Raw genomic sequence first — 12,930 nt, 5'->3', positions numbered from 1 at the left:
CCCCCCCCCCCCCCCCCCGCCGCTCCTCCGTGAGGCCAGGACAGCAGGCGTCAGATGGCTTGGAGGACAAGAGGAGAAGCTCACCTGCACCCCAAGGACTCTAATCTCAACACAGGACACCAACACAGCCCTGCCTTCCTGGCTCCGTGTTCAGTGAACTGAGCTCCCAGGGGCGAGGGGAAGGTCAGCTGACATTTTCTGAGCGCCTGACACTTTTCGATCGTTGATATCCTTTGGCTGCTGAAAGACCTACCACAAACCCCATTTTAAAGATGGGGAAACTGAGTCCAAGCACACAATATGGGGTCTAGCCATGCTTCGAGCCAGGTCCACCGGAAGATCCAAAATCTGGCCCGCTTATACCTTAAATATATGCAATTTTTATTTTTAAAGAGAGCATGAAACCAAAAATGTAGGGAAAAAACACAAAAGGGTGTTGATTAATAACAGCTACTGTGACTTTCTTGCGGGGATCAGGGGTGCAGCGGGAGACCCCGGCCAGCGACTGCAGTTCACCCCAAGGTCCACTGGCACCAAGGACCATGTCTAACGGTGGAAAAGCTTGGACCCAAGTTAGCTAGAAAACCCATTTCTCTGTGTCCTCTTTCAGAGGCTTCCAAAGAGCAAGCTGCAGGATACAGGACTCTTTCACCCAAAAGACAGTCCTTACGTGCAAGGGACCGAATATGAGACCTTTCGCTCCGTCTCTAGCGGGGCTTCGGGGCAGCGACCTGGCCTCTGGCTTCGGAGGCGAGCTTTGCCCCCCAGCCAGCTGTGCGTGAGTGGTGGGCTCCAGCCCAGGGGGCCGGGGACACTGTGGACGTGAGTCACCGAGGGCAAAGGGCTGCAGAGCCTTAGTCATGCCCCGGCCCAGCCTGGAGCCTGACCTTTCCCAGAGGGAAGCCCGATCTGGAGAGACTCCCACACCAGGGCTATTGTTTCAGAAAACGCCACCCCAGGCGAAACCAAAGCCATGGAGAAAAGCAGGTGGAGGAGCAGAGGCCTTGCCTTAAGGTGGCTCCGATGTTTCTAGGATACTAATTCATGGAAAGATACTTAATTTAGCAGAAAAAATTTTATTTTAAGCATGTGCATTTATATTTATTAAACAAAGCTCAAAATACAACCTTTGGGAACCTCCAAGTAATAAAATGACTCATATTAGGGTGTGATGACTCAGTGGGAAAGAGGGAATTCCACCACCCACGCCTCCTTTCGAAAAAATCAATTTGCCCTCTCAACAGGTGATGGGGGCCTCTGCCATCAGACTGTTCCAAGAAAATCGTCCAGCAAAACAAAACACAAGCTCTCTTCAAACAATCTAAGTCTCAAAGCTGAGTAATCCGAGGCAGGCAGGGTTCCAGGGACGCCCCCGCAGGACACAGAGAGCCAGGGAGCTACTTGGCCGGGGCCGGGGGCCTGAATGAAGAAAGATTTACCAGCTGAAAAATTCCAAAACCCTGTGTCATGTGGAGGAACCTTCCAAAACATTGGATCCCACCCAGAAGCAGCGAGTCGCTCAAAGCCATGGCAACCCGGTTTCCGCTGCCACATCACTTTTATTTTTGTGTCCTTAGATTTTTTCCTGTTTTGCAATGTTTTGCTGGGACCCCCAACTCCGCCTGAGGCCCCGGTGGCCGAGGGCCAGGGTCACCAGCTGAAGTCACGAACAGCCTGGACTTCTCCACGTGAACTTTGCCTGCAAGGTTACTGCACATTTTTTTAAATTTCAGAGAATACATGGAGGCTCTGAGGCAGGTACCGAGCATGGTAAATAGGAAAGATCCTAATCATCCTGCTCGGTTTCTCTCTGTCCTCGTGGACTTGACTAGAGAGCTTCCTCCGGCCATGGGAGAGGGGGCAGGGGGAGGTCATGATCAAGTGCACTTGGGACTCCAGCTCTGTCGCCAGCTGAGGGCTGACCTGGGACCTGTGTCTTGACCCCTGCGAGCCTCAGTTACCTCACCTGTAAATGGGGACAGCATCACCTGCCCCTTGGGGCTGGTGTGACAATTAAAGGAGATGACACCCATTCCACAGTATGTGTGGGCACCTACTATGTGCTGGGGATTGTTCTAGATGCTGTGGATACAGCAGCAAACTGTATCTGAGCAAACGGAGGTCCCTGCCCTCAAAGAGCTGAGGGTCTAGTGCGGGAGACCAGATAACAAAGGAATAAGCAAGATGATTTCAGCAGTGACAGGTGCCACCAAGGAAACAAAGCAGGACAGTGGGACAGAAGGGGACAGGGTCATGGGGCACTTCATGAACACCTTCAGAGCGGACGGTCAAGGAGAGGTTCATTGAGAAAGTCCCTCTGTGCGGAGCCTTGAAGGCACAGGAGGACACAGCCACGTATACAGAAATGGTAGAAGGGCATTCCAAGAGGGAACGGCCAAAGCAAAGGTCCTGAGGCAGAAACGAGCCTGGGGTGCTTGAGGACAGACTGAAGACAGGTGTAGCTACAGCCAAGTGAGCAAGGAGAGAGTCCAAAAAACTGAATTCAGAGGGACGGGCAAGGGCCAGGTCATACAGGCTCCTGGAAGTGATGAAAATAATGAAAAACAGTAATAAAAATAATATAATAATCATTATTATTACTGCTGCTATAAATAAGACGCCATTTTCCAAAACACCGAGCTTTTCTAACTTAAGCAGCACCACGCTGCCCCTCTCCTACTGTTGTTCCAACATTCTCCAATTTGTCATCCTGCTGGAGAAGAAGCCGCCAATTCCATTTTAGTTCGCGGCTATAAAAAGAACACTGGAGCCGGTGGTGCCGATGACCCAATGCGGGGGCTAAGATTAGCGCGGGAGGCTGTCACCTTTCCTTAATGTGAGCAGCAGCTGGGGTTCCCCTTCCTTGGAAAACTCCAGCCGTTCCCCTCCGCCCCGCCCCGCAGCGCCCTCGCCGGCCAAGCTGTCCATGGAGATGGGAACGGGGATGCGTTTTGGAAAAAACGAAGTTGAGCAACAGGGATCCCCCTGCAGAAGGCAGTCCCGGGCCAGGAGGCGAGTGCTTGGGGTCAGTGAGCAGGACCAGCTCCCTGCAAATGCACGACAAGCCCCCCCGTCTGTCAGACGCCCCCCTGGGGGGAGCCCGCCACTTTGTGGGGGCTGAGGGGCGTCTCCGGGCCCTCTGCGGGGCGGCTGGCACCGATCCAGAAGCCGCCTTCACCCAGGATGCTTTAAAGCCAGGCGTGAAAGGGCCCTACGTGGATCCTTCCGAACCCAGTGACCCACTGCAGAATCGGAGGGTCTATCTCACCACACGATGGTTCAAATCAGTGGTTCAAAGCAGCTGAAGGGTCTTCAGGCAGATTAACCTTGTTCTAAGCTTCTTCTGAATAGAAGAGCTAATGGTCAAGGGTGCAGACTCTTAAGCCAGGCTGCCTGGGGTCATACCTACCCCTGCCATTTACTAGCTGTGTGATCTTCAGTGAGTCACTTAACCTTTCTGTGCTCAGCTCATTAGGAAAATTAGGAGAAGAGTAGCTAGCTGGTAGGGTTGTCACAAGGAATCGAATTAGTTAATGTACATCAAGTGCTTATAGGCTTGGCATCTAGTTCATTATTTTACTTTTTGTTGTTTTTCAATGCCCCTTGGCTCCATGAGATTGAATTTTATTCACCTTTGTTCTTCCACAGCCGAAATACAAGGATAATAGTAAAAGCTAATATCTAATGAGCATTTACCATGTGCTGAGATCTATGCCAAGAGCCTAATCTGTGCCACCATCTTATTTACCTTCTCTTCTCTCAAGAGAAGGAAATCATCTGTATGTCACAGAAGAGGAAACACCGGCTCGGAGAGGTGACGTGGCTTATCCAGGACGCTGAAGCCACTAAGTGTAGGTCACAGACTAGAACCTGGGCCCTCTAACCTCAGGACCTTTGCTTGTCACCATCCAGGCAACGCTGCCCTATGGCCTGAGCAGTGAGAATTCTGACCATAAAAACAACAGCCACCATTCGGCAAGTGCTCCGAACACATTACGTGCACACTGACCATTGTATGCACTGGACACCCCTGTGGCAGGAGGCGTTAGTGCCTCATTTTACAGAGCGGGAAACAGAGGCCCAGGGTGGCTGGACGTCAGGATAATGCCAGGTGTTCTCTGCGGGGGAGTCCCCTCACTGCACGCTTCGTGGACTGTCTCCTGTGGGTGCTGGCTTTGACCAGACAGTACGTCTAAGATCCCAGGAAGCCGCTATGATTCTTCTCCTTATTAACACATGACTTTTCAAAGTTGAAACAGACCGAGTTCTCCTCCTGCCACGAGGTCAGTTGTGAGATTTCTTTCGAAACCAAGAGAAAGCAAGCTAAAGACCAAGTGCCATCTGTTCATCCGTTCAACAGACACTTAACTGGTGCACCTGAGCAGCAGCTCAGGTGCGTGGGCTCCCAGGACAAGGCACGCTGACTGGTCCCTAACCCCACAAGGGCCCAAGAAGGACCCAGCCTCCAAGCTGCCACCTCCCCCACCCCACCCCCACCCCCCGCAGACCCGGGCAAGGATAACGAGACATCTGCAGATCACTAGCATTTTCCCCCTGCTAAGAGGGGGCTGGGAGGCCGCAGGCTTCTTGCACAAGCCAGCAAGAGGCCCACCTGACGGTCTGCTCACACGGAAGGTACGGAGCAGCTAATGTGAGCTTGGTCGTGTGCATCTCAGGCCACTCTGCTGCTGAAGAACTCTCCATGACTCCCTATCACCTCCCCCATATGCCACCCAAACCAAGGCCATGTCTCCGCCTGGCACCGGGAAGCCACTCTGTGCTGGCTCTGCCCGCCTGGTGAAACATTCCAGCCACACTGGTTTGCTCTCCGATTTACAAAAGCCTGGCAAGTTCCTGCAGGAGAGAGTGTTACTCTGTTCCACCATCTGAAAAGTAAGCCTCCCCCAAGATGCTCAGAAACGTGCAAGCCTCCATGAATCCGCTACACCATATATAGCCCTTAACCCTGGGTAAAAACAGTAACAAATAGCGGCAGTTAATGTGTATTGAGTACTTACTCCATACCAAGCATTTTATAAGCACTTACCATGTAGAAATTCTTAATCGTTAAACCACCCTACGAAGTAGGAGTGTCATCACATCATACAGATGAGGAAAGTGTTACCCAGAGAAGACAAGTGACCTGCCCAAGGTCACACAGCTAGAAAATTGTGGAGCTGGGTTTGGGCTTAAGAGCATGAGCTCTGACCTAACGGGCAGAAGGAACACAGAGGATGCTCATGGCTGAGTTACTTACAATAGCACAGAGGTGGAAGCAGCCTAAGGCCCAATAAACGGGGACAGGTGAGTAACGTCCTGGACACACATCCCTAACCCCTCAGGCGCCACCGCCGCCCCTCAAACCCACAGTGACCGATCATGTGCCCTTTAAACCACTTCCAAACCCCCCAGCCCTCTCCGGCCCCCACTGCCACAGACTTACTTATGTCGTGCCCGGTCACAGAGCCAGCCCACCCCACGGGGGCTTTGTGTGAACTGGGAAGAAACACCCCTCCCCCAAGACTCCCACTTCCTCCTACCAGCAGTGGTCTTAGTAATTAATACACAGACGATGCACCCCATTTGAACAGCAGCCTCCAGAGGAGGTGCCCTTGTGCAGTGCTCCGTCCTCACAACTGGACAACCCTACCTACGATGGTCTCTGTATCATCCTAAGGGCCGTAAACAAATACCAGTACCCCCCTTTTTACTGAAATCATGTCCATTAGAAAAAAAAAATTGGCCTAGCACCCACAACCATCAAATAATTGTATGTGTGCTGCCGCAGTGAGCACTCAAATAACTGCATATGTGCTGCCAAAGCGAGCACTCAAATAATTGTGCGACTTGGGATTTCTCCTCCTTTAGATCATTCTGTTTTCACCATGTCCTCATTGGCAAATGATGTTAACAGATGATATATGGAAAAAAGAATACACGTGACCAATAACAAAAACATTAAACCTCTCATAGCAAAGGAATGTGAAGTAAAGAGAAGTACCAATTCAACAAATATTTTTTAACTAAAAAAAAAATAAATAAATGGCGGGGCGCCTAGGTGGCTCAGTCGGTTAAGTGTCCGAGTCTTGGTTCTGGCTCAAGTCATGATCTCATGGTTCATGAATTCAAGCCCCACACTGGGCTCTGCCCTGACAGTGTGGGGCCTGCTTCCGATTCTCTCTCTTCCTCTTTCTCTCTGCCCCTCCCCCACTCATGCTCTCTCTCCAACATTTGTTTTTTTTAAATGGCACTTCTGGGGCACTTGGGTGGCTCAGTTGGTTAAGCGTCCAACTTCAGTTCAGGTCACGATCTCCCAGGTTTTGAGTTCGAGCCCCACGTTGGGCTCTGTGCTGACAACTCTGAGCCTGGAGCCTGCTTCAGATTCTGTGTCTCCCCCTCTCTCTGCCCCTCCCCTGCTTGTGCTCTGTCTCACCTATCTCAAAAATAAACATTTTTAAAAAATTTAAATGGCACTTCTGGGATAGGGTGAAACCATTACTAACATCGCACTGATGAAGTTACAATTTGTACATTTCTNTGGAGGAGGGCACTTGTGGGGATGAGCACTGGGTGTTATACGGAAACCAACGTGACAATGAACTACTAAAAAAAATAATAATAAAGTTCTCAGAGCAACTATCTAAAACTCCACTCTAGGAATAAACCCTACAGACACAAAGACAGACAAACACTCATGTGTCAAAGACCAATTAACCATCCTACAAGTGTTAAAAGATTCATTGAAGCACTCTTTGTAATTTAAAAAAATGTAAGTAGCTTATGTTTATTGCCTTACGATAAAGCTGCCTCAGTTATAACTACTCGACACGTATTAACCTCTTTAGCCTTCATGACAACCTGTGGCGTAAGAACCCTTGTTACCACCATTCTGCGTGAAGGAGAATGAAGGCACTGAGAGGGGAGAGAACCTGCCTGAGCTCACAGAACGGGCAGCAGAGCCAGCAGCTGAACCCAGCGTAACCGGGAACAGAGCGCCCAAACTTACCTGCCCTGGGCGACGGCCCCCTTTTCTGATAATAGCCTAAGGCTGAAAACGTTTGCCTCTCTATGTGAAAAAAATAGTTAAAAAAAAAAAAAAAAGAGGGAGCACCTGGGTGGCTCAGTCAGTTAAGCAGCCGACTTCAGCTCAGGTCATGATCTCACAGTTCGTGAGTTTGAGCCCCGCAACGGGCTCTGTGCTGACAGCCTGGAGGCTGGAGCTGCTTCCGATTCTGTGTCTCCCTCTCTCTGCCTCTGCCCCTCCCCTGCTCATGCTCTATCTCTCTGTCTCTAAACAAACAAACATTTTTTAAAAAATAAAAAAAACAAGATGAGTTGGGGCCGGGGGGTCCACCTTATCATCCGAAGAACGAACCCAGGAGCAGCTAAAACACTTGTGGCAGAGCCACGCGGCAGTGGGCCGTGCAGACCCCCACTGCTGGAGGCCCGGGAAGCTTCTCGCGGGGAGCGGAATGAGCATGACGTAAACCCCGGCCAGCGGGGTCCCTCCCCCGAATCAGCGCTGTCTGGAAGAAAGGGATGGTGGTTTGCGTGGTGCCAGTGACAACGAAAGAGCCCGGAAAGCCCCCTGACCTGTGGTCTTCTCGGTAAACACGACTTTGGACTCGGCCGTGAAGTTCTGTCCGGTGAGGATCATCTGCTGGCCCCCGTAGACCAGGCAGCTGTCGACGTCCTGGGTCTCCACCATGGGCAGCTCGTGGGCGGACCGCTGGGCTGCGGGCGGGAGGAAAGGAGGTCAGCGCAACGGCAGGAGACATGTGCGCAGCAGGGGCCGACTTCACAGCGACCAGACTCGCCCTGCCCGCCTTGTCACCTGCTGTCATCACAGGCGTGGAGCCATCGGCCCCCACAACTGCTAACCCCGGAAACGCCACGCCCCTGTCCAAGTGCCCTACGTTACTCGCGCCAATCTTCTAACAGCACATCTTGTTTCCACAAGTCAAGGGACAGGTGTCTGTCCTTACAGGGAGGAGACGAATGGGATTTGATCTTTATTACATATAAAAGGGCAAATCAACTCTTTCCTAAGAGCGTCCCTCTTCCAGAGTGGACTCTCTCCTGTGCCCCTGATGTCAGCAGACGCTCGCCTGAAGGGACCCGCGTCCGGCAGGGTTTAGACGTAGTCGCTGGGCAATTCACTGGCAGCCCTGAACTCAGTCCTCAAGACATCGTAATCTCCCCCCCCACCCACCTCTCTGACCTCGGTTTCTAGGATCCCCCCACCCTGCTGTGTTCTAGCCATACTTCTAGAAAGTTCTCAGTGTCTCTCAAACACACTCCACACACCTATCTTTGAACACTTGGACTTTCTGGTCCCTCTCTCTTGGAAAGTTCCTCTTGATTATCTACGTGGCTTCTTTCCTAACTCCTCGCAGGTGTCTCCTCAGATATTCCTTCCTCAGAGAGGCTTCCTTACCCCCACCCTGCCACNGCTGTCCCCACCCCGTCTGTCTGTGTCTCTCCCCTCCCCCTTCCTCTTTATATTGCATTACCTTGTTTTATTGGGTCGCCTGTCTTTCAAATCTCCCTACACTAGAATGTAAGCCCCCAGAGGGAGCTCGGTGCTGCTTGTAAGCCCCAGGCCAGGAACAGTGTCTTGGACTTCATAGGAGGTGCTAGGGACGAATGGACGGAAGGATGGATGGATGGATGGATGGATAGACAGATGGATGGGTGTATGAATAGATGGACACATGGATGGATGGGTATATGAATGGACGAATGGACAGATGGATGGACGGATGGATGGGTGTATGAAGGGACAGATGGATGGATGGATGTATAGATGGACAGATGGATGGATGAATGGGTGGGTGTATAAAGGGACAGATGGATGGATGGACGGATGGACGGATGGGTGGGTGTATGAAGGGACAGATGGATGGATGGATGGATGGACGGATGGATGGACAGATGGATGGATGGGTGTATGAAGGGACGGATGGATGGACAGATGGTCAGATCGATGGATGGACGGATGGATGGATGGGTGTATGAAGGGACAGATGGATGGATGGACAGATGGACAGATGGATGGATAGGTGTATGAAGGGACAGATGGATGGATGGGTAGAGGGTTGGAGGGACAAATGTAAGGACGGCCGGATAGATGGACGCACTTATATATGGATATATCTCAATATACCTTAATATGCACATAGACACACGTCAGTCTCTCTATACCCAGACCCTCATCTGTGACTACAGTGAATGAGAGACGGAGAAACAGGACAGGCCTGTGCTGAGTGCTGCATCACGACGACACACCTGAATGCTGGCAGCTACTTTCTGAGGGAGGAAGTATTAACCGGATTCACGTTTGCCTGGGGAGAAAACTAAAGCTAAGTAAGAGAAGTCAGATCAGCCCTTGGCCAAGGGCGTGCGGTTAAGGCTCTTAGATCTGAATCCTCAGAAGATGGTCTGGTCCTCAGTCACTCTAGCCGGTCACTGATTCTTCTGGAATGAAGGCTGCAGGAAAGAATGAAGACGAGCTCCAGACCCCTTCCCCACACAGAATGAGAAACCAGTCCTAGTCGGCAAGACAGACCCATCTGCTCAGGCCTCGCCTTAGCAGCGTGGGCTGAGGAGGCCGGCCCTCCCCTGGTGAGTCAGCCCAGGCTCCCGGCCTTCCTGCCAAGCCCGAGAACTGGGCGGAGGGCCAGCCCTCTCCGTGCCAGGGGCCCGAGGACCTCCCCATCCGGGAGCCGCAGCAGGCAGCAGCACATGAGGCCTGGAGGCCCAAACCTAACCCTTCCCTCCTGGCCGGCCTGGCCCTCCAGGTGGCCGAGGACCCCCCCAACCCCCCACCACCATCCCGCAACGCGCTCCTTCATGAGCTGCCATGCACTTGGCAGCGTTTCAGGAGTCTACTGTGGACCCGCCGGAGGCTCCCAGACACTTCACCTTGAATGTGCAACCCAGTGACTCACAATGATCCTGTCGGCTTTAGCCGGTCCCCGGCTCAGCCCAGGGACCCGCCAGCCGGTGCCGAGCCCGGGGGCTGCCAGTTCCGAGCAAACGGTAAAGAGGCCTCTCTGCAAAAACTGCTAATTTCTCCCACATGGGCCGGGTCATTAATCCCTTCTTTCAGTCTAGGAGTTTCATAGGACTTCCTAATTGAGCTGCCACAAATTGAGATTTACGAGCAGTGAAAACACCAGTTGCATCGCCTGGAAAAACAGGTCCCGACTTTTAAGATCTGCCTTTGATGAGTTTGGGGGGCAGCTGGAGGCTCCAGGCCCCAGGAATGGGTGAGGGGGTGGAGGGTGGCAAGAGCCATCCCTCCCATTCTGCAGGTGGAAAGCCTGAGTCATCACTCCTGGGCAGGCTGGCCCAGGGGCCGGCCGTGGCTGGGACTCTGGGCGGGAGGCTGGCCCGGATGGCCGCTCCGTGAATCACTGAGCATTGCTGTGGACACAACAGGCTGCTTCTCCCTGCAGAGCCTTGCGGTTTCCATCAGCCAACTTTTTCTCCCTCTGCCACATCTGTGTTTCCCACCCTTCTCCTTATATGAAGGAAAACACTCTTTGTAAGCACAAGCTTAAAGAGAGGAGACCACGAGACCCAGCCCAGCTCGGGAACTTTCTTTTGCCTCCTCTGCGGTCCTGAACCCCGAGCGGGAAGGTCAGCGTCACAGCGAGCTTGTTAGGAACGCAGAACTGCAGGCCCCACCCCACACCTCCTGAACCCAGCTCTGCAGTGTGACAAGGAACCCACATGATCGTCATGCACTAACCAAGCGTGAGAGGCACTCTTAGCTCTAGGGGTGCATTAGAACGAGCCAGGAAGTTTAGAAAATCCAGACACCCGGGCCCTAACTGGGCACTACTGACATGGGGGCTGGACCCGTGTCTGCTGCGGGGCTGTGTGCCCTGCGGGAGTGGCTTAGCGGCATCCCAGGGCCCCCGCTGGGGGCCAGCTTCACCCTTCCCTGCAACAACAGCATCCACCTCGAGAGAGCGAGCTGGATGGCCCCTGGGAAGGAGGGGCCCCGAATTGCCCCTGGATAAGAACCACTGACTTCAATGGTCTGAGAGGAGGACCCCAGCATAGATTCCTTTAAAAAAAAAAAAAAAAAGAATCCTTAATGATTGCAACAGGCCCCCAGGTTTGCTCTGCAGAACCATCGTGACTGGGCAATGCAGGACCCTAGGAACCAAAGGAGATTTCTGGCTTCCTGCTGCTTGGGCTCTGGGGTCAGAAAGCCATGGCTTCAAGTGTTTGCCTCCTGCCATCTCCCTGCTGGGTGACCCTGGGCAAGTCACTTCACCTCTCTGGGTCACAGATGCCTCCGAGCAGCACCTGCCCATGTGGGTCTGCTACAGAGTACCAGATAACATACTGCACATAAACAAGGATGCAGTCAGTACAGACCTGGGAAAATACCAAACATCAGTAACCCGGATATCCATCAGTGGGTGAATGGATGGCTGAAATGTGGTATGCCCATTCAGAAGGGCGATTCAGCCCTAAGCAGGGACACAGGCTTACACCGTGGAGGAACCTTCAAAACGTTACGCTAAATCAAAGGGGCCAGACACAAAACGACAACTGCTCTACAATCCCACGTATACAAAATGCTCAGAATAAGGGAATTCATGGAGACGGAACATAGACGGGGTGGCCAGATCTGGGGAGTAACTGCCCATGAGAATGGGCTTTCTTTGTGGGGTGATGCATGAGCTCTCTAAGTAGACAGTGGCGATGGTGGGAATGCCACATCGTGAATGTTCTCCGTGCCCCAGAACTCTCCACCTTACCGCGGGTCAAACGGTATACTGTGTTATGTGTGTTTTACCACGATAAAAAAAAAAATCTACTATAAAACAAAAGCACTCAGCCACTGCCCAGCACACACTAACCATTCAAGAAAATTTTCTTTAGCACCATTAACTTTCAACATGCCTGTTCTTTCGTGCTTAGCTGTTTTCAAAATATTTTCTCACCTGTTATCTTTACAGACCCTTAAGTGACGGCCCTATCAGGCACTGAGGAAGACATGGTTCACAACACTTTCGAGACTGAGAAACAGATGCTAGGTGCTCCACTCCATCCAGGGGCAGCCCCGACTTGGGTGCGGGCCTGGGCACTGGGCAGCCCTGGGTCGTGGCTCAAGTGATCCTTGCGTGGGCTTCTCTAAACCTGGTTCCCCATCTGTAAAATGCAACTGTTCACGGACCCATCTCCCAGGCCCTCTCGAGGCTCCCACGGGAGAATGCACACGAAGCGTATTTGCCTCGGTAACTTTCAGCCAGCGAGATCATGGACACGAAACCCCATAGTTTCTTGAGGACTTCCCACGCGCCAGGCACTGGCTCAGGGTTGCTGCCCTAGAGGCAGGATTTCACCGAATGTGTGCTGACCACATCCCTGCATGTTCCCACGGCTCGTGCTCTGGGCGCTGTTGGTCTGGGTGGATCCAGACCATTAGCTGGACTTCCCAACCTTGACTGCCAGGCTTTCTCAAAGTGAGGCTCCCAGGCCACCTGCTTGGAGGAGGCACTCAGTCCACATGCAGATGCTCAGGCCAGCCCCTCACTCCACTGCACCCAAATCTCCTAGAATTTGCATGTGAACAATCTTTCCAGGTGACTTGGTACCCACATTTGTTTGAGAGCCAACTCCGACACTTACGGGGCCACATCCGGGCAGGGGACCTCCTCCAGGGAAGGCCCCTGCATCCTCAGAGAGCCCAGAAGCAAAGCAAACCAGTCCAATTAGCCTCTGAAAGAGGAACTGAGGAGAGGCAAACAGCAACCAAAATTACCCTCCTGGGGTCCACTTCTTCCTCTCTCTCTGATGCAACCTCTCACACCCCTGGCTGCTAATTGGACCGACACCATCCAGGGCCTGTGGGAGGGCCCTCAGGAAGCCCGGACCCCCCCCCCCAGCCCCCACCTCCCCAAATCT

General features: G+C 52.6%; 1 protein-coding gene across 5 annotated transcripts in view; it reads right to left on the bottom strand.

The window, feature by feature from the left end:
• NFATC2 (nuclear factor of activated T cells 2) overlaps positions 1-12,930 on the bottom strand; it is a 123,322-nt gene that overhangs the window by 51,757 nt on the left and 58,635 nt on the right. For all 5 annotated transcript variants that reach the window (XM_077778294.1, XM_077778293.1, XM_077778292.1 and 2 more), the window contains exon 4: positions 7,594-7,734. In XM_077778294.1, coding sequence (XP_077634420.1) covers positions 7,594-7,734 — 141 coding nt within the window. The remainder of the gene's footprint in view (positions 1-7,593; positions 7,735-12,930) is intronic.

The sequence above is a fragment of the Crocuta crocuta genome, unplaced genomic scaffold (assembly GCF_008692635.1).
Source record: "Crocuta crocuta isolate KB4526 unplaced genomic scaffold, BGI_CrCroc_1.0 scaffold27, whole genome shotgun sequence".
NCBI lineage: Eukaryota > Metazoa > Chordata > Mammalia > Carnivora > Hyaenidae > Crocuta > Crocuta crocuta.
Note: the sequence above shows the minus strand (reverse complement) of the source record. Positions and strands in the feature narration are given on the sequence as shown.